The following is a 26,196-nucleotide window of genomic DNA, read 5'->3' on the forward strand; positions in this document are numbered from 1 at the left end:
GTAGTAGACTGTGTATGAGAACCGTGTTCAGTAGTGAATCGGCGATGGGATGATCATGATGATGCTGACAATGACATTCAAGACATATTCAAAATCGTCTATTCTGTCTGCTACGATTTCACGTCACATCCGTTAAATCGATTTCGACGAAATTTGGTACAGTGATAGCTTGCTTCCCGGGGACGAATATTCCTTAGTTTTTGTATCCTTGTGTTTCAAAAACCTATCGAAAGTTCATACTAAATCTAGTACAACTGCTTTCATCAAACAGTTTTAAAAGAAATATCAAATAAACCATTAAAAAAATAATTTTTTAATTGCAATTTGTAAGTAGGTACAGTACGCGGCCGAAAGTAATGTACATCGAGCTTTAGAACGAGGTGGAGGTAGCAGATTTGTAGAGTGCTACCCCTGTCGTTGAGACCGACAAAACGCCATATATTTATGAGTGGCAGAGACAACGCCTAACAACGCGGCCAACATAGGCCGTTAGAATGACATTTGTGTGAATGGCCGATGTACATTACTTTCGGCCGCGTACGGTAAGTAGGCACTTACCTATACAACAAAAAAAAAACTTTTTTTTTTAAATAGATATAGCGAGCAAACGAGCAGGCGGGTCACCTGATGTTAAGTGATTACCGCCGCCCATGAACATTTGCAGCACCAGAGGAGCCGCCGATGCGTTGCCGGCCTTTTAGGAATTTGTTGGTCCGCCCCTTGAATAACCCCATGTTATAATATTATAAACACCGCCGATGGGAGTTGGTTCCACAGTTTGCATATTTTTTATAATATTATTATGTTTACGGAACCATAATACAGTTGACAGCCTAATAAACACTTTAAAAAAGTCAAACAATTATTGCCGAATCCATCCATAAAGCAATATTTATCTTCGTTGGTGCTAAAGTTTAACACCAGTGGGTGGGCTTGTCAGTTAAGTAAACACTAACTTAATTCATTAGCTACTAGCAGACACGCGTGACTTCCTCTGTGCCACTTTTCATATGCTACAAGCAATTCTTGCATATTATGTTTGTACCTAATTATACCTGTCCTACATATTATTACATACACACCAACATAGTATTGGTTTCTCGGAAACGGCTCTATATAGATGAAATTTTGTATTCAGATAATGTTTTTTTCCAAGTTTATCTAGATATTTTAGTAGGTTCTAACTAAAGGCCGATGTACATTAGTTTCGGCTGCGTACTGTAGGTACTAATTCTGATTCTAAGGACTTTTCCTTACATTTTCTCATCTTTCGTAAGTTGTAACCCTTGGGAATGAGTTGTACACGAAACATCCTCAAAAATGTTGCTTTTAATGTCCATAGAGACCTTGCACACTGTGCAATATGCAATGCAATTTTTTTATTTCATAAGCAATTTGGTTATCTTAAATATCATCTTTTGTACCTAGAGAACACTTTTCCACGCATCTTGTGAAATGGAGTCATTTAGCAGTTCAGTAATGCGAATACTAAAAATATATTAACATACCTACCTAATAGCTTTTGCCCTCGATTTCAAAGTGAATGACTTATCAGAATCGTATCATTAGATCCGGAGGATACCCTTTACATTCAAACTTACAAACTTTACCTCTTTCTATTATTAGTGTAGATAGGTTAGAAAAAATATCCATACTATTGCAAAATAGTGGTACCTGTCTATATGTCTTTTACCTTTTCAGAGCAAAACGCTGAATCGATTTTGATGAAAGGACTATGGCCACCACGCTGGCCAGTCTTAATCTGAAACGCGACTCATGCTCCGTAGTGAGCTGGCGATGGGTAGTTGATGATGATGATATTTTGTTGAGATAAGAATAGGTAAATATTAAATACATATTAATAGAATTAATAGGAACGTCATAAATATGTTTAATTGTTTTTAATATACCTAATTATCTTGGTAGTATTTTAATTTCGAGTTATGCCCATACCAAAGGAAAAAACCTGTGTTTTACGTCTTGAAACACCTGATAAAGATGATGATTACGCAAATAACCTTAATTGGCGTGTTTTCCTGTAAATAAAAATAGATTGTTATAGAAAAAAAACTTTAAAAGTATTCAATAATAATAATTACGTATACAATGAGCTACAAACACAGATATACTAATATTACTTATAAAGAGGTAAAGTCTGTAAGTTTGTTTGTAGGAAGTAGGAAATCTTGGAAAGGACTGAACCGATTTAGAAAATTCTTTTGCCAGTAGAAAGCTACTTTATTCCTGAGTGACATAGGCAATATTTTATTTTCAAAAAATTAGAGATCCCCGCGAAAATTTTAACAAGCTATCCGTGCAAATCCGTGGTGGATCGCTAGTATCTAATAAGGCATTACAGTATGCGACAGTAAATTGGTACAAATGTTGGGAACACCAATATATAAATGAATTGTGAAAAGCCTCCACTGATTTATATTGATCTTGATGACCAATTTTTAGCCTTAATTATTTGTAACATTAGATGTCTATTTTGACCGGACTATACCTAATATAATTTATATATACCGTAGTGTGAAATGAGCATCAAGCTTTTAAGTGAACTTTAAGTGAGATATAAAATATATTATTTAAGTGTGATATAATATAAACGTTAAAATATTATTACACATCTCATTATTTATTCTGAAGCGCAAATAAAGCTTGCATACCGTACCTACACGGTAAATAACCAGCTGCGAAATAAAAAATATCTTTATTCAATAATTGCTTCATATTAACATAATATTATAATAATTTTAATTTAAAAAACGTGTAACATCGCATCGCCTTATTTATTAATAGGTACACACTATTGTGATGTTTAATTCGTTAAATCAGGAAAACAATAATTTTAAACATGACAGGCATCTGCGGATGATACATAGCCTCATGATCAACCCATCGCCGGCCACTATTTGTAAGGGGTAATCTCTCGAACTACTAAACCCATTTTGAAAATTCTTTCACCAGTACAAAGGTACATTATTCCTGATTGACAAAGGCTATATTTCATTTTAAAAACTAGCTTAAGCTCGCGACTTCGTCCAAGTGGACTACACAAATTTCAAACCCCTATTTCACCTGCTTAGGGGTTGAATTTTGAAAAATCCTCTTAGCGGATGCCTACGTCATAATAGCTATCTGCATGCCAAATTTCAGCCCGATCCGTCCAGTAGTTTGAGCTGTGCGTTGATAGATCAGTCAGTCAGTCAGTTAGTCAGTCAGAGATCCTGACGAAAACTGTAATAAGCCGTGCGAAGCCGGGGCGGGTCGCTAGAAGTTTAAAAACTTAATTACTAATTACATACTTGAAATTATTAGTCGTGAATAACTACATATAGATCTGCCTACGTGTAGATAGAGCTGCAAAATGTCTAATCTCGGACCATTACGTCGGATCTTTAAGATTTAAATAACTAAAGTAAACATGCGTGTAAGTGAAAGGTCCTTGCAAGCTTTCTCTTCTACTTTCTTTTGAGTAACTCGTTGAAATTCTTTAAACAGCTTCATTATCAACTTTTATTAGATTATGCATATTTTTAGCCAAAACACTCCCATTAGCACAGATTTTATAATATTAAAACTAAGTATAGTACGCGACATGTCGAGATGGCAATCGGGGTGGGGACGCCCCGCACACCCGCACAGCCCGCGCGTTAATCCAGTGCGGGATAATGCGGATGACGTGCGGGTGTTCCCCGGCCTCGTACCCCGATTGCCATCTTGACCTGTCGTACCGTAAACGGTGATAGCCTAACTAATGGTTAAGACGTCCGTGTCGGCCTCGTGGGTCAGGGATTCGAAATGATTGGTGGATATCACATAGGTACCTACCTACTATACGCAGCATCGCACCGGATCGCTGAATCGCTTGGCAGCACGGCTTTGTTGGTAGGGTGGTAACTAGCCACGGCCGAATCCTCTCACTGAACCAAAACAGAGACAATTTAGAAATTATAAATTTCCAAATTGCCCCTACCAGGGATCGAACCCGGGACCTCCCAATTATAAGACGGCAGCGGCGCGCTCACCACTGTGCCAACGGTCGTCAAACATCAACGTAACAAACCTCTGGTAGAAAGGAAAGGAATCTCAGAGTGTCTGTTATTTATGGTATACCTAGACTATAGAGCCTTATTCTGTAGGAATAGCCTACGCGATAGGTCGAGATAGATGGCAACCTAATGGTACGATTACACCTAACGAGTACAGTGGCGAGTCAGTGTCCTCGGCCGAGTACTCGGTTGGTATAAACACTTAACGAGTTTCGCCGCAATTTCTCAGCCACAGCACTGTCTCGGCCGAGTGACATTTTACTGTCTCGCTTCACTACTCGGTAGGTGTAATCGTACCATTACCCGCACAACACAGCCCCCGTGCTAACCCGGTGCGGGCGAGCGCGGGTGACGTGCGGGTGTACGGGACGTCTCCCTGCCTCATACCCCGATTGCCATCTCAACCTGTCGCTGACTACTGTACCGTATTACGTAAGCCTAAGTGACTAATGAGTGGAACTTATGAATGAGACAATTTTATTGTAGCACAGATAACAGCACGGGCACTAGATTCACCTTGATAAATGATACCTACTTTATTAGAATGCAGGCTGTATCTTAACGTCCGCATCGTTACTTTGCTCGTAATTCCAAGTAACTTATTTACTTTATACTTACGTGATTGCAAACTTGTACTTACTTATGCTTTTATGTTTGTTTCTTCTTTTATAGATTGTATTGGTGTTTACCGATGATAATAAAGTCTTGGTCTGCAGGAATAAAATGACGTGATTTTTAGGGTTCCGTACTTCAAAAGGAAAAACGGAATCCTTATAGGATCACTTTGTTGTCTGTCTGTCTGTCGGTCCGTCTGTCTGTCGGTCCGTCTGTCTGTCAAGAAACCTACAGGGTACTTCCCGTTGACCTAGAATCATGAAATTTGGCAGGTAGGTAGGTACATCTTATAGCTGACATTTGTGGAAATAGTGCGAGTCAGGCTCACGAACTGAGGGTTCCGTACTACAGTCGTATTTTTTCGACATTTTGCACGATAATTCAAAAACTATTATACATAAAAATAAATAATAAAAAATTTTTACAAAAAAAATAAAAACCGACTTCGTTACATAAACACTAAAAATTGAAAAATAATTTAATTTATTACCGAATATATTATGTATACAAGAGTTAATATAGTTCCATAATAATACTTTTTGGTGCCGGTGCCAATTAGCTTTAGCTGCGCGAATCGTCTAGACTTCATATTTTTATGGGACTCCACAATGGCACCTCATTGGCACCGACCCCAAAAAATATTATTATGGAACTATATTAACTCTTGTATACATAATATATTCGGTAATAAATTAAATTATTTTTCAATTTTTAGTGTTTATGTAACGAAGTCGGTTTTTATTTTTTTTGTAAAAATTTTTTATTTCACAATTTTTAGTGGCCCCATGGAATTATGCTATGAATGGTTAAAAATCTACTGTTTACTAAGCTATTACACTGATCGCGAGCAATTTACTCTTATCCGTTGAGGAGTTCCAGTATCTATCTTCGAAGATGTTCATCAGATCTTCACCAAATTGAAATGGGACCAATTTTGAAGTATACCCTTTCAAACAAAAAAAGAATTTTCAAAATCGGTCCAGGCGTTTTTGAGTAATCGGGGAACATACAAAAAAAAAAAAAAAAAAAAAAAAAAAAAAAAAGATTCCGACGAATTGAGAACCTCCTCCTTTTTTTGAAGTCGGTTAAAAATCTGTTTTAGAATGCACAGGTGAAGACCTTTCATATGATACCCCATTTGATATAGTTATCTTACTTGGAAAATTGAAAATACTAATTATTAGTTCATGACCACAATTTAATTTTTTTTGTGTGATCTAACCCTGAATTCACGGTTTTCAGATTTTTCCCCAAATTTCCTACCTATTTACCTACCTGCCAAATTTCATGACTCTAGGTCAACGGGAAGTACCCTGTAGGTTTCTTGACAGACATACAGACAGACAACAAAGTGATCCTATAAGGGTTCCGTTTTTCCTTTTCAGGTACGGAACCCTAAAAAGTACATAGTACCTATTCAACATAGTACAATCTTGTACGATGGTACAGAAACCTAGTCCGACTCGCACTTGACCGGCTTTTTTTAAAGAATATTGTTACATGTTGGTACTTACTGGTAGTAGGTTTGTACCTAAGCATTGCAATAGATTGTTGGTCACCTTCTAAGATTGTATTATGTAAATGAAATAGACACTTTGATATTTTATACATTATGTTTTCGACGCCTTACTGCCTTGACTCCTTTTACCGTACATTATTTTGAGTCCTGCTGCGCGATTGCGGGAGAATGACAGCTACAATGTCACGATCGCAATCATCTCTGATTGGTTAACGCTCGCTCACTATTGTTGCAACAAGAATCGCACAAATTCAGCCAATCAGAACAATTGAGATTGTAATAATGATTAATGCAGGTTTTAGACAATCGCCCTACTGGTAGTGATTCTTCTTGAAATGTTCTGAATACTAATGAAACCCGTATTAAATTGCACAAAGAAATTTAAGTGCGTACCAATTTTTTTTTTTTTGGAAACGAACTTGTTACTAAGTTACTAAGCGATGAAATAAAAATGAATACAGTATGGTACTTGTATGCTATGTACCTATTATGGTTAGGAGTTTACTTTTTACCAAGCTATTATAATGATTGCGATCGATTTGGTAAGTGCTTAGAAATCATCCAACCGATGTGCCCCAAACCGGTTTCATTAAAAAGCCAGTAATGCGAAGATGGTTTTAGAGTTTTTATTTTTAGGGTTCCGTACCTCAAAAGGAAAAACGGAACCCTTATAGGATCACTTTGTTGTCTGTCTGTCTGACAAGAAACCTACAGGGCACTTCCTGTTGACCTAGAATCATGAAATTTGGCAGGTAGGTAGATCTTATAGCTGAAATTTGGGGAAAAATCTGAAAACCGTGTATTTAGGGTTAGATCACACAAAAAAAATTAATTGTGGTCATGAACTAATAATTAGTATTTTCAACTTTCGAAGTGAGTGACTATATCAAGTGGGGTATCATATGAAAGGTCTTCACTTGTATATTCTAAAACAGGTTTTTATTTATTTTTATGCATCATAGTTTTTGAATTATCGTGCAAAATGTCGAAAAAATACGACTGTAGTACGGAACTCTCATTGCGCGAGCCTGACTCGCACTTGGCCGTTTTTTTTATTCTTTTAGCGTAGTCGTAGCACACGCCGGGTATCCGCTAGTAAATTAAAGAAAGTAAGAGACTTAAGCAACGTGGACCCAAAGTAGTTCACTGGATGGGTGACCGACTGTGGAGGTTTATATCTGGACTTTACTAGGCCTCCAAGTACCGGAAAGTATATTCTAGGCAGTAGGTTTATTAGGTCACTAATTATTTAAAACAATTACCTATTACAAGATGGCAGCAATAGGTAAGGTTATGAAATTGTAGAACCTAATAGATTGCAATTTTCCCTTAGTCGTGCCATAGCAAGGCAGTTATTTTTTAACCGCGGTTAACAATAGTCTTGAGTTTATTATACGTAAACATTATGGAATTAAATTATTTATTAAGTTATTACTTATTTTACATTTACGTTTTTACAAAGTACTTTGGTCACTAAAGTGTTTTGTTTACCGATGTTAATATCCGGTTAATCCGGATGGATATCTTGGTAACTGAAAGTCTAAACTCTAAAGTGCGTTTGCTACCTATTTTTGGTGATTTATGTGTTCAAAAAATTAAAAGCATTATGATTTTAAACGGATTTGATAACAGTTTTTCTTTGATGAGTAAGTACCTGCAATCTGCTTACTTGATAAGTTAATAGCACCTGTCTAGAATGGGCACGGTAACCTCTAGTAGTATTTAGATTTTTTTTCAAAATACAGGGTAAAGGAAAGGTGTAAAACCATACGAATTCGAAGCTTAACCTCGTATAGTGATACAAGGGTTATAAAAATTATATGTGTCAGTTTTTTTTAACGGCAACAAGTTAAACTTTTAAAATAGTTAACAAAGCGTGCTAAAATAGGAAGGTACCCACCTAATCTTATTTATTTATTTTATTATTTGTACAATTAAGAGAAAAAAGAGAGTAAAAGTTTATCAAAACCAAAATAATCCTACAAAGTGGATGTTTGAATTTGTATTGTTTGTTATTTCACGCCATAATGGCTGAAATTCGAAATAGAGATACTTAGCATATCCTGGAAAATCAAACAGCTCTCACGGGATTTTTTAAAAACCTATACTGGTCGCAATATCTCGCTGCACGCGGGGCAATAAAACATCTTTTGTTGTTTGCTTGCGACTAGTATAGGTAGGTACATCCGCGCGAACAATGTCGCAGGCTTTATCTAGTTAGTAAAATAATAAAAAATGCCGCATTGCACGTGCAAAGCAAGCAAAATTTAGTAAACAATAAGGGTACCGTAATTTTCTACAACTCGAAGAGCTACCTACACTACAATCATGGAATAACAAAAGTCTAAACAAGGAAACACCGGAGCGATTAACCTTGCTAAAATGTTAATGTCTCGACGATTATTACGGTCAACGTCATCACTCATCGGAATGGAGGATGAGCAGAAGATGTTCATGACTCCACCGTGAACTACAAAAAACCGGTCAAGTGCGAGTCGGACTCGTACATGAAGTGTTCCGTATCATGATACCGTCGTACAAGATAATAATAGGTACCTAACACTGCGTAATTTCAATTTCATTTAATTTGCGTGGCAGCCATTTTCAGTTTCGACTTCTTAGTTTTTTATTATTTGTTGTTATTATAGTGGCAATATGAAATACACACCCTGTGAATCAACTCTCTACCTATTACGTTAGCCCGCTGATAGACAGACAGACGAACAGCGGAGGTTTAGTAATAGGGTTCCGTTGGCATCCTTCGTGTACGGCACCTTAAGAATACACTTTTTCATTAGCGCACCGCAGACCAATGTTTTTTGCCTGTCTGCGCTCTGCAATATATGAAATATCATTAAACTATTAAGTAGGTACCTAAGTATAATCTAATATTAATAATACATATAAAACTATTTATAAAAATGCATAAAATCAACATTAGTCTGTGTGATCGCTTGTAGTTATTAAACTTTTATATATTTAAACGTTTATAAGTATATTTATGCTCGCTACTTCGTCCACGTGGATTACACAAATTTCACCCCCTTACGGTTGAATTTTCAAAAATCCTTTCTTAGCGGATGCCTACGTCACAATAGCTATATGCATGCCAAATTTCAGCCCGATCCGTCCAGTAGTAGAGCTGTGCGTTGATAGATCAGTCAGTCAGTCAGTCAATTAGTCAGTCAGTCACCTTTCCTTTTATATAATACTAGAGAATGCCCGCGACTTCGTCCGCGTGGATTAAGGTTTTTTAAAAAATCCCGTGGGAACTCTTTGATTTTCCGGGATAAAAAGTAGCCTATGTCCTTCCCCGGGATGCAAGCTATCGCTCTACCAAGTTTCGTCAAAATCGGTTGAACGGATGCGCTGTGAAAGGCTAGCAGACAGACAGATAGACAGACAGACACACTTTCACATTTATAATATTAGTATGGATTTAGATCAATATATCATCAAAAGTTATATTAAACAGTCATACAGTATCACATCACAGTAGTTTCAGAGTTATCGATTACAAATAAAGAAACAAATCTTTCAAGTAAGTAGGCATTGATTTAACTAAAACAAACTGATTCTAATATCTACCTTTCACGCAACATAAGTATGTCAAGTATCAACTGTAAAAAATAGAATTTCGAAGTTACATAATACGGTATTTGACAACTAGTCAAATCAGTAACTTTTTATCAAACGTCAAAACGCGCGCTTAGTATGCGAGATTCTATGAAATACCGGTGTGTGACGTCACAATCATTTGACATGCTTTTTTTAATGCTTTTTTTAGTTTAATCGATAATTTAAAATGGTTATTACACTTAAAACCAACAAAGGACGTGGATTTTACGTATTTTGGAAGACCCTCTATTTAATAATCACTGAGAAATTATTTATTTTTGATGTAGCCAAATACCCAATTACTGTAAAAGAGCGAAACTATTTTCATGCAAGACAACTTTTTCGCACATAGATATAGACATATAAGTCATTGGATATAGTAGTAAAAATTGCATTAACTTGAACATCTAATTGTTTTAATTTTATGAAGAACTGTTAAAAGATTATTAAAATACCTAGCTGTTATTAACCTTTGATTTGATTTGATTGACATGCTACTTAACATCTATTTCCTGTTTATTTAAAAGTCAATTTCGCATTAGTTGCTTCCGGTGGACCGCGACATTACCGAATTTCTGACACGCCACATTTCGTAACAGCTAGGTAATATATCTACCACTATTATATAATGTTTCGCTTCACGAATTTCCACTATTCTAACTTCTATGTCAGCCTTTACTTTAGATAGGGGTAATGAATCGTTAAAAAATCAACAGTTAGTCTGTTTTTTTTTTGTTTAGTCCACGCAATACTTCCATAGTTTGTAGTCTAAATAATTTTAATTTGAGAAAAAAATTCCTTTTACTTTTTATATGGTTCGTACCTACTATATAAAATGAACAAACTACATAGACCTTTAAAACCTTTGTTTGCTCAGGTATATATTTTTATTACATAACTAGAACCACATTAATGAGTAGAAAACACGAGAATAATGTTTACGTATCTGTTAGTGAAAGATTTTTTAAATCTGGTGAGTAATTTCGGAGATTACCTCCTACATCCGTTTGGATGTAGGTTGTTATGTGATGTCTGACTTCTTTTAACAAATAACACGCACACATACATACACGTGATTTTTTGCATCGGTATAGTTTAAGACCTAGAAAGTGACATAGTATTTTATGCCGGAAAATGAAAGTTTCCACGGGATTTTTAAAAACCTAAATTCACGCGTACGAAGTCGCGGGCATCAGATATGTTACAAGATAAGCCGGAAAGTCAAATAAACGAAAGTTTCGTAAAAGTGTGTTTAAATAGCATAGCATTCAAACAAAATAATATTAAGTAAGTAAACTTATTTAAATTTACCGACAAATTAATTCATGAAATGCATTCAGAATTAAATCTTTCCAATCTATTAGTATAGTATCTATTAGTAAAACCAATTTGGTTCGCGCTAAACAAGACTATTATTTCGAACGTTTTCCCAAGATTTTCTCCATATTATCCATTCTTCTTCTTCTTTTTCTTCTTCTTCTTCTTCTTCTCGAGTCGACGGTCACTTGAAACATGGGCAGCTCAAAAAGCCGCAACCGCGATAGCTCGGTCAAAGGTAGCTGTCGTGGTGAAAAGATTAGTCAGCCTACTGATTTTGTTCATGTAGCAGCTGCTTCCAGGGACGCCGGGTGCTTGTGATCGGTATAAAACTAAGCACCACTCGGGGAGGCTTCAAAGATTCAAAGATTCAAAGATTCTTTATTTTCGGAAACATTTTACAACGAGATGTTATTACATAAAATTGTCCAGTAGAAATGTTTCGCCTTAAATATTAGGCATGCAAAACAATTAGTAAACCTAGTAAAACAATAACTATAAGTAATTTGACGCACGTTGTCTTTGTCTATGGTAAAATTCAAAATTTAAAAATGTCTAAGTTGAAAAAATTCATTAATGTCTATTAAAAGAATCATGCAATTTATTCTTAAAATTTATATTATTACATGCTCTTTTCATGTCCCCATTTACCGTCTATAGCCGTGGTTAGCACGAATCAAGCAACATAATATTCTCACTTTTAATAGTAGATCACGTTTCATGTATGAGTATATAAAATGAGTAGGTATGTATGAATATATAAAATGAGTAGGTATGTATGAGTATATTAAAAAAAACTATAATATTATATCCATTTTAAGATTTTGAGGTCTTACAGTACACGGAATATTATCTTGGAGGTCAATATTCAGCACATTTATAGATTAAGAATTGCAAATTTAATACAAAGTATCTAGTACCTACCTATATACCTACCTACGACTAACATAATTCTAAATCTAAACATAAATGCATTTTTACAATACGTATGCGGTAGTAATTAACGTTGCTACATAATATCCTAAAGAATTGTGGCTAATTCTGTTATCTAAACTAAAGTGACAGGTCTTAGTCTAAAGCAATCTTTTTTCACATTTAGCCTTATGTAAGATATAGCAATACACTTCATCCGTGTGTTTTTTTAAATCCCATGGTGACATACAAAAAGTATCCTACTGGCATCCTACGGAATGCAAACAATCACTGCGCCTAATAGATTATGCTCGTAACGTCGTTCAAGTAGGTACCTACGTAGATTTAGGTTTTTTAAAAATCCCGTGGGAACTCTTTGATTTCCCGTTACAAAAGTAGCCTTTGTCCCTTCCGGGTTGCAAGCTATCGTTTAAACTAATGGGTCATGAAAAGTTAAGCAGACAGACAGCCAAATAGACGGACATACTTTCGCATTTATAATATTAGTATGTAGGTAATAGGTATAAATGTCATCATCATGATCAACCCATTCGCCGGCTCACTACAGAGCACGGGTCTACTCTCAGAGAGAAGGGTTTTGGCCATAGTCTACCACGCTGGCCATGTGCGGATTGGTCGACTTCACACACCTTTGAGAACATTATGTAGAACTCTCAGGCATGCCGGTTTCCTCACGATGTTTTCCTTCACCGTTAAAGCAAGTGATATTTAATTACTTAAATCGCACATAACTTCGAAAAGTTAGAGGTGCATGCCCGGGATCGAACGACGTCCTAACCACTAGGCTATCACAGGTTTTTTGATATAAATGTATGTATATAAAATTATGCACTGGTGTGGTCGGTGGCAACCCCCTGTGGTGTCTTAGGTCATACAATAGTCTATTACTCTTTTTGCGGGCTTGTTTTACTTGACAACTTGACTATCTAGACAGACCTTCAAACATTTTAATTGCCCGTTCACAAAAACTATGATGTAATTGAAAAAAACTTCCATCCAAGCTGGTGAGAATTAATATCTTGCTGTTTTATTGTAATAGCAATATTTCAAACTGTAGTCGATCCTCTTTTGTTAAAGTCGTGGCTTGAGCTGCAAATACGTTGATTTATGTCAGGCCGTCAGATGACTAGCTAATGGCTGTGACTTCATCCGCGTGGATTTAGATTTTTAATAATCCCGTCGGAACTCTTTGATTTTCCGGGATAAAAAGTAGCCTTTCCTTCCCCGGGATGCAAGCTATCTCTGTCACCAAATTTCGTCAATCGGTTGAACGGATGGGCCGTAAAAAGCTAGCAGACAGACAGACACACAAGCGCACCCCATACAAAAGAAGAAAAAGAACGGAAATCACACCACAGCGACACAGATTATATTATTAGTTTCTAGAGCGTGATTACATCTTTCAGTTTAATTACTTAGTATTAAAATAAGAATCAAACTACGTTTGTCTAGGGTGCGCTCTAAGGAAACTCCTCTAAATTACAATATCTAAGTAGGCATTGCATATTGATGTCAGATTACAAGCAGAATATTTTACAATCGAGACTAGACATCATTAAAAAGCGCTTAAAACCTATTTATGGGCACATATCGTAGAAAACTATCATGAGAGATTTTCTTTAGAAATCATGTGATAGATTAGACGTATTTCAAAATATGGGAAGCGAAGATTATTTTCATTGATAGAGACTTGACGCATTGGACATCAATGATAATTGGATATCCCATCCCTAAGGGTGTTTAATAGGGGTTGAAAGGTCATCAAAGTCCGTTATTTTACAAGTTAGGTCATAGAACATTAGGGCATTTATGCATGCTAAAGATCTATGACCCTGTATTCGGTTCGTATCCGTGATTCCTCGAAGTGGCCGTCATACAAATACCTACGTACTCAGTCGATTCGTATTTTTACGGAATCCGAGATTTCACTGTAGAGTGCACAAACGCCCTTAGGACATAGGTCTCTTGTTGGGACTTCCACAGTCCATAATATCTACGCCACGGTGTTGCGCCGCCTGAATCCTGCGGCGCCACCGGCTCCCTGCGGCTGGTTTGGTATCGTCTATCCACCTAGTGGAGGTTCTTCCAACGCTGTTGTACACTACAATAAGGTTCACTTCAAGTTGGGACCATTTCAATAAAATGCGGGTGTCTTCTTCCATGCATTATTTGAGACTGGTTTTGCAATAATAATTTAGTAGGTAACGTAGGTAGGTCTGCTTCAGTGGTATTGATATGTCGTTATACAGATACTCTCGAGCTATTGTCATTGATATAGCTTACAAATAATAGATAGGTGGGCTTGGACACAAATAATAAGAATACGATAGTAAAGGTCAATAAATGTCTTAGACAGCTGGACTTTAGACGTATGCGGCCACTGTTACCTGTCAAAGATATTACTTACAAGCTAAGTTTTGAATTATGTTATGATTTATGAGGTCTAAGATGGAATACGCGTGAGACAATTTGCAGTCTATTGTTAAAGAGTCAACATACTCATCATAAGATTAAGTACCCACTTTGAATGACAGTGTAATTTTCTCTAGGCTTAGTGGGAAAATTGGCCCATAAATTGTTATCAAGAAAATGGCTTTTAATCAAGGAATTCTCGTAAGTATAGCCAAGTACCTATTTACCTTCTTTTAACGTGCGAGTTTTACCATCGAAAACTAAATTTTAATAATGAAACTTAATACCAGGACTGTTACGGATATTCGCATCCGCATTCGGAAATGCGGAACATCCACGTACATGGAGTCGCAGGCATCAGCTAGTTTCAATATACTATGGTCTCAGTATAAGCATCTCGTACGCTATATAGGAATTTGGTTACTTAACTACAACAAGTAGTTCTATTTAACGCTCGTTAAATATAAATAGAAAGTTTATTTATTTAAATAAGCTTGTGCTTTCGAATCGCCAAGTGAATCTACGCACTACTTTGGAATACTTTCCTGCCGAGAATAACCAGCAAGAAACTCGGCGGTTGCTCTTTTGAAAACTTCAATTATATTCTGATTTGTAATTCGATGGAATCCTGACAGATGTTATTTTAGACATTGGGTGACCCATCTGTATCAGGGTTGCCACTGGCTTTACCCCAAATTACCCTAAATCGCTGTCAACATAAAAAGCCATAAGCCATAATAAGGTCTGGTCTGGTGGGAGGCTTCGGCCGTGGCTAGTTACCACTCTACCGGCAAAGCCGTGCCGTCAAGCGATTTAGCGTTCCAGTACGATGCCGTGTAGAAACCAAAGGGGCATAGGTTTAATAAAACTGCCATGCCCATTCCATCTTAGATTGCATCATCATAGTTTATTATTTAAATCTATATGTGTATATATATCTATGTAGTCTTATGTATGTCTATTATACTTTATTTGTATGTATTAGTGTATTAACAATATGTATTTTATATTCTTATTATATGGTTTAGTTTATTTAGCTATTGGTATTTAGGTTTATTTTACACCACCTCCCATTGTCCATTTGTTCGTTTTTTCCCTAGCGTTAAGGTTGTCTGGAAGAGATCGCTATTTAGCGATAAGACCGCCTTTTTGGATTTCTTTTTGTAACCTGTCATTTGTGTTTCTGTGGTGCAATAAAGTATATACATACATACATACATACATCATCATTTACTATCAGGTGGGATTGCAGTCAAGAGCTAAATTGTATCTGAATAATTAGAACAAAAAATACATAGTAATAAAATTAGGGATTTCTTGTGAAAATCCTTAAAAAGTTTGTTACTAGCATCGTACCTTGGTCTGCCCCTTGTTTTTTTTTTCGCCCCCATTAATTATTTCGACATTGATGTTATATTTTAATACAGTGTGTTATTTGAAATTAAAATAGTGTTCTATTAATAATTAATAATTTTATACAAACTTACGCCTTTTTAAATTTAATCCATTTAATCCATACCCTATTTTATTTATATTTTAATTAAATTTGTTACCTTCGTTTGTGGGAACTGTTTTATCTCTGGTAAGAATTCCACGACATTAAAAGTCAGACTACAGAATAATATAATAAGCCATGTGAAAAAGTAATTTAGTAATTTCAGTTCCGTGCATTTCTGTCGGAGTCAAATCTACACACTTTTTATTATTAATCTTGATTTGTAAGTAAGCATGTTTTTTGTTTGAGCAATCTTTTAATAGATTTTTTAAACTTGTGTAAATGCAAATTTAAAATTGATTGATTGTGTAAAACTCGTAACTGGTTTGACTCCATTTTAATCGACCGTTAGGTATATTTGACATAGGAATAATTATTAAAATGAAATAGGTGTTAGGTAATATAATAATAATTAAGCCACGCATATTAATGGGGTTCAAGTTTTTTGTTTTCTTAAAGAATTTGCCATTTTCTAGAACCTTCGCAGCTGTTTTCCGCATTTTGTTTTAGTTGGAAACTTTATCACTCATTATGACTGATAAAAATACGAGGTATCTACCTGTTTGACGATAAATATGTCATAGGTCACAGTATTTGTAGAAATAATTTGATAAAGTTCATCACGATCAACGTGATTAATATAAATTAGGTGAATTATGTCTAAATATTTTGATCAGTAAAGTCAATTCATCATGATCATCATGATCAACCTATCACCGGCTCACTACAGAGCACGGGTCTCCTCTCAGAGTGAGAAGGGTTTGGCCATAGTCTACCACGCTGGCCATGTGCAGATTGGTAGACTTCACACACCTTTGAGAACATTATGGAGAACTCTCAGACATGCAAGTTTACTTACGATGTTTTCCTTCACCGTTAAAGCAAGTGATATTTCATTACTTAAAACGCACATAGCTCCGAAAAGTTAGAGGTGCGTGCCCGGGATCGAACCCCCGACCTCCGATTAGAAGGCAGACGTCCTAACCACTAGGCTATCACAGCTTATAGCTTAAAGTCAATTATTTATAATTATTTTAAGTTACACAGGGATGTAACGTGGAGGGGCCTGACAGTGACAAGTATGAAATAGTTTGATCAATCCATTCTCTATAATATTATAAATGCAAAAGTGTCTGTATCTGTCTGCAACCTTTTCACGGTCAATCTGGTTTTGACGAAATTTACGACAGAGATAACTTGTATCCCGGGGACGGACATAGGCTACTATGTATTTGTCCCAGAAATTCAAAAAGTTTCCAAGGGATTTACACCTAAAACTACGTGGACAAAATATCATCTAATTTTGAATAGATTATATGCCTTTGAACTTAGAATAACAACTCGACTTCGAATAATTCAATGAAATTCCATTGAATTGTCTAAAAATGCATAATTATGTGAAAGCAACCGAAATAATACGCGTAGTGACACCAGAAAAAGTATATTAGTCAGCTAATATCACACCAATTTCATCATACTTATTAACTCATTTAACGTTAAATTATTGGCACATTATATTACATTACACATTATCACTATAACTCACAAAGTTACTATATGTAAAACGACTTGTACACTCCCTGAACAATCAACAATCACTGACTAGCTGACTTCTAAGTTATTATGTTGTCTCGGCATGCGCCACTATCGCATTCTGGTGACAAACAACCGCACTAATTTTGGTGGGAACAAATGGGGGGGCAGCACGTTACAACTGCAGTGCTGCCCTCCTCATAGATCTTAAGTTTACCAATTAACTTCATTTCTTATTATTTAAACTTTGACAATAAACTTAAACGCAGATGTAAAAAAATATACATATTATTATACACATACAGCCGTCTTGCATCGCGGCGACAACATATGCATTTTTAGAATCATTTATTTTTACACAATTTGTACACCCAACATAGTGATTTTTTTTAAAAATATACAAACCTATTAAAAATGCTTTCTTTTATATCTACAATTTTACATTTCAATGGGTTTGTTTCATTTTGTTTTATGTTCACAGAACTCTGTTTAAATATGCATTGAGGATCGTTAACTCAAAGCCATAGATGGGTATTGCAAATATGTCAATTCCATAAGATTGCTCTATGGCAATTGTATGGTGAATGAGTAATAGCCAGATACCAACTAGGTACAATGTATGCGTGATCTTTTAATATTGAATGATTTTAGTAGGCAAGTACCTACTCCACTGCATTGCACAATTTGCAATAATTGCCATCTACCGACTGCTCTAATTATTTTGATAAAATCACACTTTAGAAAAATGAGATTATTTCTATGTCTGTTGTGAAAATGGATTTTTGTCATGCAACTTAAATACTGTTTTAATAAAGAGTTATTGTACTTACTACTTAAGTAGGTATCTACTACTTAAAAATGATTTTAAAATATTTTGTAAAAGATAGTTTTATGATGATTATACTTTTTTTTAAAGATTTCTTTTAAATGTTAATTTTTAATCTATGCATAAAAGTAGATAATAATAATGTCCTCCCGATCGAATTTCGGTCACGGCTGACGTGCGGCGGCCCAGCTGCTTTCAGCTGCTAGAGATTCGCCAACTGCGCGGGAGATATTATAGTGCACTATAATACACTATAATAGTGAGTGCACTCACTCTCATAGCCCGATAGGACGGAAATCCGACAAGACCGGAGAGAGATCAGGCACAGGACCGGTGGCTTTACGTGCTCTCCGAGGCACGGGGGTGACACGCCACCAACTTCCTAACTCCAGGCTAGTACCTGTACTAGTACTGAGAATTTCTTAATAGAAAAACCGAATAAGTACCAATTTTTGGCCCGACCCGGGAATCGATCTCACGACCTCGTCATCCGCAGTCGAGCACGCTTACCACTAAACCAACAGACAGGGCTGAAATTTAGCATGCAGATAGCTATTATGACGTAGGCATTTGCTAAGAAAGGATTTTTGAAAATTCAACCCCTAAGGGGGTGAAATAAGGGTTTGAAATTTGTGTAGTCCACGAAGACGAAGTCGCGAGCATAAGCTTTTTAGATATATTTGTTGGAATAGCTAAAACTTCGTTAAAATTCTTAAGATTCTGTCATTTCATGCTCGAAGCCCTAGCTATTAATATAGCCTATTATGATTCATGTAAGTTGAGCCTATATTATAAACCTCCCTACTGAATCACAATCGTCGCCTTTTATGCGTAGAGTTCCGTATGGCTGCTTCCACACAATAGCTCGTCATTTATTCTCACATATTATACACACACGTATATGTAATATTATTAGAGACATGTATACTTACGGAGATATAATAATTATTTCGAGTCATCTCCGTTTATCTCTACACACAATTTTAATCCGTGACTAGCGTATGATTGATCTTTCGACACACTTATGTAATAGGGCTGTCAAATCTTTTAGACATTTTTTATCTTTGAATAAATTACATACATCATTATTAAATTAGGAGCTGGTTAAACGGTGTGATTATACGAAATCAAATTTTTCAGGAGAAGCAAAAAATCTGAAAGAAAGCTGTTGAAACTGTAATCGGTTTTTCGTTGATCACATTAAATGAATTCTTGAGATACTAATATTAGCTCCTAGATCTTTCCGCATACGGCATTTATCAATGACTTTTAAAGGGGGTTACAATATTAAATTAAAGCAACCCCTATCGCATTTACCTCAGGTTACGGCTCTGGAAATGATTTATTATTAATTAAATTAAAACTCAAGTCATCCTAAGCCGAATTTAACAATCATTCATAATTTAAATAATCCTTAACGATTGGGAAGTTCCATCTATACGAATTCTGTGAAAAATACCCATACGTTATAGCCATATATGTATTTAATTATAAAACTCATCGTAACTCCTCCCAGAACTGATATTATCGTTGATTAATCGAGAAATTAATTATTTATTATTTATTGTGTTCCGAAGTGATTGCGTAATTAATTATAATCACGCATCGCCCATTATTATCTAACATCAGAGTTGTACCTATCCAGCTCAATTTAATACAATAGCTTTCGCTCGCGGATTCTCCCACATGTTTAGGGTTCCGTACCTCAAAAGGAAAAACGGAACCCTTATAGGATCACTTTGTTGTCTGTCTGTCGGTCTGTCAAGAAACCTACAGCCTACAGGGTACTTCCCGCTGAATCGTGAAATTTGGCAGGTAGGTAGGTCTTCTAACTGACATTTGGGAAAAATCTGAAAACCATGAATTTATGGTTATATCACACAAAAAAAAATTGAGATCATGAACTAGTAATTAGTATTTTCAATTTTCGAAGTATGATAACTAAGTATATCAAGTGGGGTATCATAAAAAAAGAAATGGGCTTTACTTGTGCATTCTAAAACAGATTTTTATTTATTTTTATGCATCATAGTTTTTAAATTATCGTGCAAAATATCGAAAAATACGACTGTGGTACGGAACCCTCGTTGCGCGAGCCTGACTCGCACTTGGCCGGTTTTTTCTGCACAAAATTGGTACCGTTAATTGCCTCATTTGGCGACAGAAGGCTTGGCACATTTTTTGCGCAAAGGATCAAGCTGTTCAGTGCGGAAATGTAAGTAACCAGTAATATTGGCACCATCCCACGCGGGCATGTTTTGTACAGTAATTAGATACAGCAAGCTTTAAGTTTCCATAGTAGCCGTCAAACTATTAATTTGTACAAAAATATCAAAACTATAAATACCTACCTATACCTATTATTATTTTTCAAAGTGCTTGACTGGGTTCAAAAGCGTAAAATTCTAGAATTTTAACGATTCTATAAGTAAAGTTTATAACCTAACGACGATGCGACAGCAAACCTATAGTAAACAGGACTAACTTATTATTATTTTTAAACGCGATGTGAAAGACGCACTGGGGTAAAAGTAGTATACAAAATCTCCAATAACTGCACAATAAATACAAAACTAAGCTTACCGAAGGTGCGTTAACCCTTCACACAACAAGTTAATGTCGCAGGACAACTCTCTTAACTGGAATATTTAAAATATTCTATTTGATGTTTTTTTTTAATTAGTGTCGATTCTCGTCACAAAATTTGAAAAATGCGCTGTACGTAGCCGATAACATGATACTACGGAATATTTAAGAGTACCTTCTACGTACCTACGCACCTTTAAGTTATTATTATTATCCTGAAAATGCAATATTTACCTTCTGTTAAAATCCCGAGCAACTCCTTGATTTTACAGGATAAAATGTAGCCTATGACATTTTCCAGGTCTTTAACTATAACCATGCAAAAGATCACATTGATCCGTTGCTCTATTCCGACGTGATTAAGGGCAAACCAATAAACCAACAAACAAACACACTTTCGCATTTATAATAGGAGTGACGTGATACTGTAAGCTGCGAATATAGGGCGCTGCAAGTGCATTCCACAGTCGCACAGTTTGACAGCTATAATAAATAAGTATGATGGAGTTATCACCGAAGATTAGAAGCCGTTTTAGAAAATCGCTAGAATTATTACACTTACTTCCGAAAGGTAGCGTTGCAGATTTTGAGAAATTGATTTCATACCAACTATCTCCGTGTACTATCATAACGATCAATTAAATACTAGTTCTAGGTTCCAGCACTTGTCTAAGTAGGTAACAATAATGAAGTAGGTATAGTTCTCAGCCGTCGCACCTGCTGCGGTGGCTATAGTTTATTAGGGGTTATATGTTATTAGTCAAGGTTTATGTCGTGAACTTTTTATCTTGAACCATTGAAAGACGATGCCCGCGAATTGGTCGGGTGGGTTTAAGTTTTTTAAAAATCCCATTGTAACTCGGGGATAAAAAGTAGGCTTTGTCCGTCTCCGGGATGCAAGCTATCTCTGTACTAAATTTTCATAAAAACGGTTAACGGATAGGATGTGAAAAGGTATTAGACTGACATACAGACAGTCAGACACACTTTCGCTTAATTTACAATATAAACGATTATTTGAGTCCTGGGATCTACAACAAATTCCGAACTGTACAATTATCCTGCGACATATCTAAACAAGCCCTTGAAAGGAACCTGTCTCATTTCAGGACGCGAGTTATCCGAGGCATTCAACCTTTCATATACCGGCAGAACGATCTTGATCCAACACAACAATATAGCGAACCGGCGCGCGCGCACGTATGTAGGCGGCGAAAACGGCGCGAAATTTAGCACGCAAGATAATAAATATTATGTGAACGATTCGAATTTGACAGCTTATTTTTTTAACTTATATATATTTTTCTTAATTTTTATAAGATTAATAAACTAAGATACTTTTAAACGATGAAGTTAATAGTGCTGTGCTGTGCATGTGTCTTGACTGTGGTGGGACAGGATATCGAAGCGATGCGGAACCTGCCCAAATATGACTCGAGATATGACTATTTAGATGTAGACGGCCTTTTTAATAGTAAACGGTTAGTGAGGAACTATGTGGACTGTTTGATTAATGGGCAAAGGTGCACGCCTGAAGGAAAAGCTCTGAAAAGTGAGTAATAAATATAGTTTTTTTATTAATGAACTAGATGATGGTGGACGCGACTTTGTCCGCCTGGATAAAACTTTTAAAAATCATCGGAAATTTTTATTAAACGGGATAAAAAGTAGTAGATGTCCATCGGCAGGATGCAAGCTATCTCAATACTGAGTAGATGATGCCCGCAGCTTCATCCATGTGGATTTAAGTATTTGTAAATCCCGTGCAAACTGTTTGATTTTCCGGGACTAAAAAGAAGCATAATATGTTCTTCCCGGGATGCAAGCTATCCTTGTACGACGGATGTACCGTGAAAAGCTAGCAGATAGATAGACAGACACTTTTGGATTTATTATAAGTATTAGTACTGATATATACCTACAAAGTTTAGGATTAGGATCATGAGAATCAGGTCAATCTGGTTAAGACATTTGATAAAAATCATTATATTTTGGCCAATTATAATAATTATTTTGGTACAATACGTGAACAATTTTATCAAATTTACGATACGCGTGAGCAGACTACTAAAAACATATTTACATACTAAATAATATTATATTTATAACTTTATATAAGAGAATGTGGGTCCGCTTTTCGTTTGTTTTTCTTTGTTACTTGACAGCATACTATTTAACTGATTATGGTACAAAACAAACACTACTTTACTAGAAAGGCAAAGGGTTAATACTTTTTATATCGAGAAAATAAAAGACTCCGGCATCTTACGTGTTTTTGGCACAATTTCCGCACCTATAGACCGATGATTAACGTTACCGTAAAATAACCGACCTCCTAGAAAAATTAGCACTTAAAAATACCTAACATATTCTTCACATGTTATATATGTATACATACGTTGCAACGAAGTTGTAATACAATCTAACATAAGTACAAGTTTACGATAACTGATACTAAAATGAAAGCACATTAATAGGGTATTTTATCCGTTTTATAAAAGTGTCTCAATTTGATCCTAAAGTTATAATAAACTACAAAAAATTCTGGCAACGGCCCTGAGTACGATTTTTCATTCTATAAGAAATCTGTCCCAAGTACCTATAACATTTTATATACCTACCAAGACTTGTTTTATAATAAAAGTAAATAAATCCTAAATGAATAATTAAACTCGCGAAAGTTGACGAACGATAATTACGTCAACTCAAAACGAAGGTTGGATTGCAAACTCCTGAAGTTCACATAAAATCGGCCGGATAATCTTTATAACTATAGTATGCGACAGACTGAAATGGCAATCGGGGAGGGTGCACTCCGCACACCCGCACAGCCCCCGCGCTAACCCTGTGCGGACTAGTGCGGGTGACGTGCGGGTGTGCGGAATGTCCCTGCCTCATACCCCGATTACCATCTCAATCTGTCGTGGACTATACCTATTTCAAAAATGTAACCTATTCATCTTCTAAATATATAAAAGGAAAAGTTTACTGACTGACTGACTGATCTATCGCACAGCTTAAACCACTGGACGGATCGGGCTGAAATTTGGCATGCAGATAGCTATTATAACGTAGGCATCCGCTAAGAAAGGATTTTCGAAAATTCAACCCCTGGGAGTGAAGTAATGGTTTGAAATTTGTGTAGTCCACGCGGACGAAGTCGCGTGCATAAGCTAGTAGACATATAAATATGTTTACATTCCAATAAATCAAATACAGAAACCATATAATTTCATAAGCAAAAGGTGTTAAAATTGCTATAAGGAAAATTAACAATTATATCGTTAAGTTCAAGTTTAATTAGGTACTCTACGTGAGAAAAAACCGGTATTATATCCAAATACAATAAACTCGAAATGGACGCAAATCTGTACTATTATAAAATTATAATACATTATAGGTAGGTAGGTCCGTTTACTGCATCAAGGTTATGCATAAAAAAAACAATTGGAAATAGGACAATTTTTTAGCTCCTTTGGCTGCTTTGGCAAGAGAGTCTGAATTTATCAATCTCTTTTCTTCTTATTAGATAATGGGGAAATATCGAGGACAACAACTTTATGTTACGAGTACGACCCCTGCGTATCCGTAAAAAGTATACTAAGTATTAGCACATGAGTAAATTTAGGTCACCCGTTACTTATACTAAGTAGGTATTCTAGGTTACTTTGTATGTGCAACAGCTTGATGCAGAGCTCTTTGAGACTCCGGAATTCGTGCCAAGATCTATCTAAGTACATTAAATAAATACCTAGGGACAGTTTACAGCCTGCATCTCATATCTAGGGTAATAAAGCAAGATTCTCGATTTAGAAAAATCCTTCAACGAAATGTTTTAGAATGGGCTGATCCGTAAAATTAAAACCGTTTCGTATTCAAATGTATCGTGTATTTCACAATGAAGCATTCACATATTTTAAAGTGCAAAATTTCAATATAGCAAGGTCACGCGATTATTACTATATACTATAATGTTATAGAGTCAAAGGTTTATTTTAATTACTAAACTTCCGAAGAGCATATCATAGAAATGAGAACATTGAGAACGTCTCTTAGTTTTTTTAAGTGTTGTTGTTTCTAAATTGGCTCAGGTAACAGATCTGGTCTGGTGGGAGGCTTCGGTTGAATTGTTACCACTCGTAAAGGCGTGCTATGCCACCAACCAGAATGATGACGAGTAGAACCCGATTAAAATATAGGTTTGATAAAACTACCACACTCCTTCCAGGTTAGGCCGCTTCTATCTTAGGCTGCATCGCGTGACTTACCACCATTGTGTCAATCATGGGATCATCTGAACAGGTACCAAGTTGATACTGAGATACCATAGACAGTAGAGTACGTCTTAGTTTAAGAATACCACTAATAACTAAAATAGTTCCAGTTCTCCATTTATAGATGAACTAGCTTTTAACCGCAACTTCGTTAACGTAATTTATAATAAGCTATAGCACTTGGAGATAAAGCTATGAGCGAAAGAATTTTCAGAATCGCTCGTTAGTGTCGGAGATTACCCACTAGGCCGTTGGACCAAACTTACAAAACTTTACCTCTTTGTAAATATTAGTGTAAATTTTCTGATGAAGCCTCTACTTATTTGAAACTATTTCCTCGCGCAAGCTTTTAAGGCCCGAGCTTCTTCCGGTGAGAGTAAATAGATTCGGAGCTTATTGATACTTTTTTAGTACGAAATCCAAGAGACATTGAACCTTTCCGCTCGTTTACTAGTACAGGATACAGATATCTGTAATGTAACAGGTTCTACTTACGCATTTCATTTGAATTAATTTTGTCTATAGTATTGCTGAAACTGGTTTATTTTATTCTAATCAAATCGTAGTAAATGATAAAATACAACTCATTTAAATAAATTTATTAATATTGTTTTATAATTAGATACCAGCTATATCTAATGCTATACCTACCTGTTATTATCTGAAAAACAGGTTTGTTTCGAATCAAACCCCTCAACTATGTCAAGATGTCTGAAAATGCAGGAGCTATTTACAATTTGAGTACTAGAGAGACCGACATAGCTCAACGGGTTGCGACTTGCGAAGCTGAAGTGGCAATGGGCAGGGCACATAGTTCGTAAAACCGATACACGTTGGGGTCCCAAGGTGCTGGAATGGCGACCTCGCACCGGAAGACGCAGTGTTGGAAGACCCCGCACAAGGTGGACGGACGACATCAGGCGAGTCGCAGGGAGATGCTGGATCTAGGCGGCGCAAGACCGTGGCGTGTGGAAGTGCCTACAAGAGACCTATGTCCAGCAGTGGACGTATAT

The 26,196-nt window shown here is 36.0% G+C and overlaps 2 protein-coding genes across 2 annotated transcripts in view; one reads left to right on the top strand and one right to left on the bottom strand.

Annotated features, from left to right (window-relative positions):
• The window catches only part of LOC138403748 (meckelin-like), a 208,030-nt gene that overhangs the window by 79,438 nt on the left and 102,396 nt on the right, over positions 1 to 26,196 (bottom strand). The gene's annotated exons all lie outside the window — the stretch shown is intronic.
• Positions 22,074 to 26,196, top strand: part of LOC117991723 (uncharacterized) — a 52,607-nt gene continuing 48,484 nt past the window's right edge. Inside the window, exon 1 of the mRNA XM_034979325.2 lies at positions 22,074 to 22,461. Coding sequence (XP_034835216.1) covers positions 22,257 to 22,461 — 205 coding nt within the window. The 5' untranslated portion in view covers positions 22,074 to 22,256. The remainder of the gene's footprint in view (positions 22,462 to 26,196) is intronic.

The sequence above is a fragment of the Maniola hyperantus genome, chromosome 20 (assembly GCF_902806685.2).
Source record: "Maniola hyperantus chromosome 20, iAphHyp1.2, whole genome shotgun sequence".
Lineage (NCBI taxonomy): Eukaryota > Metazoa > Arthropoda > Insecta > Lepidoptera > Nymphalidae > Maniola > Maniola hyperantus.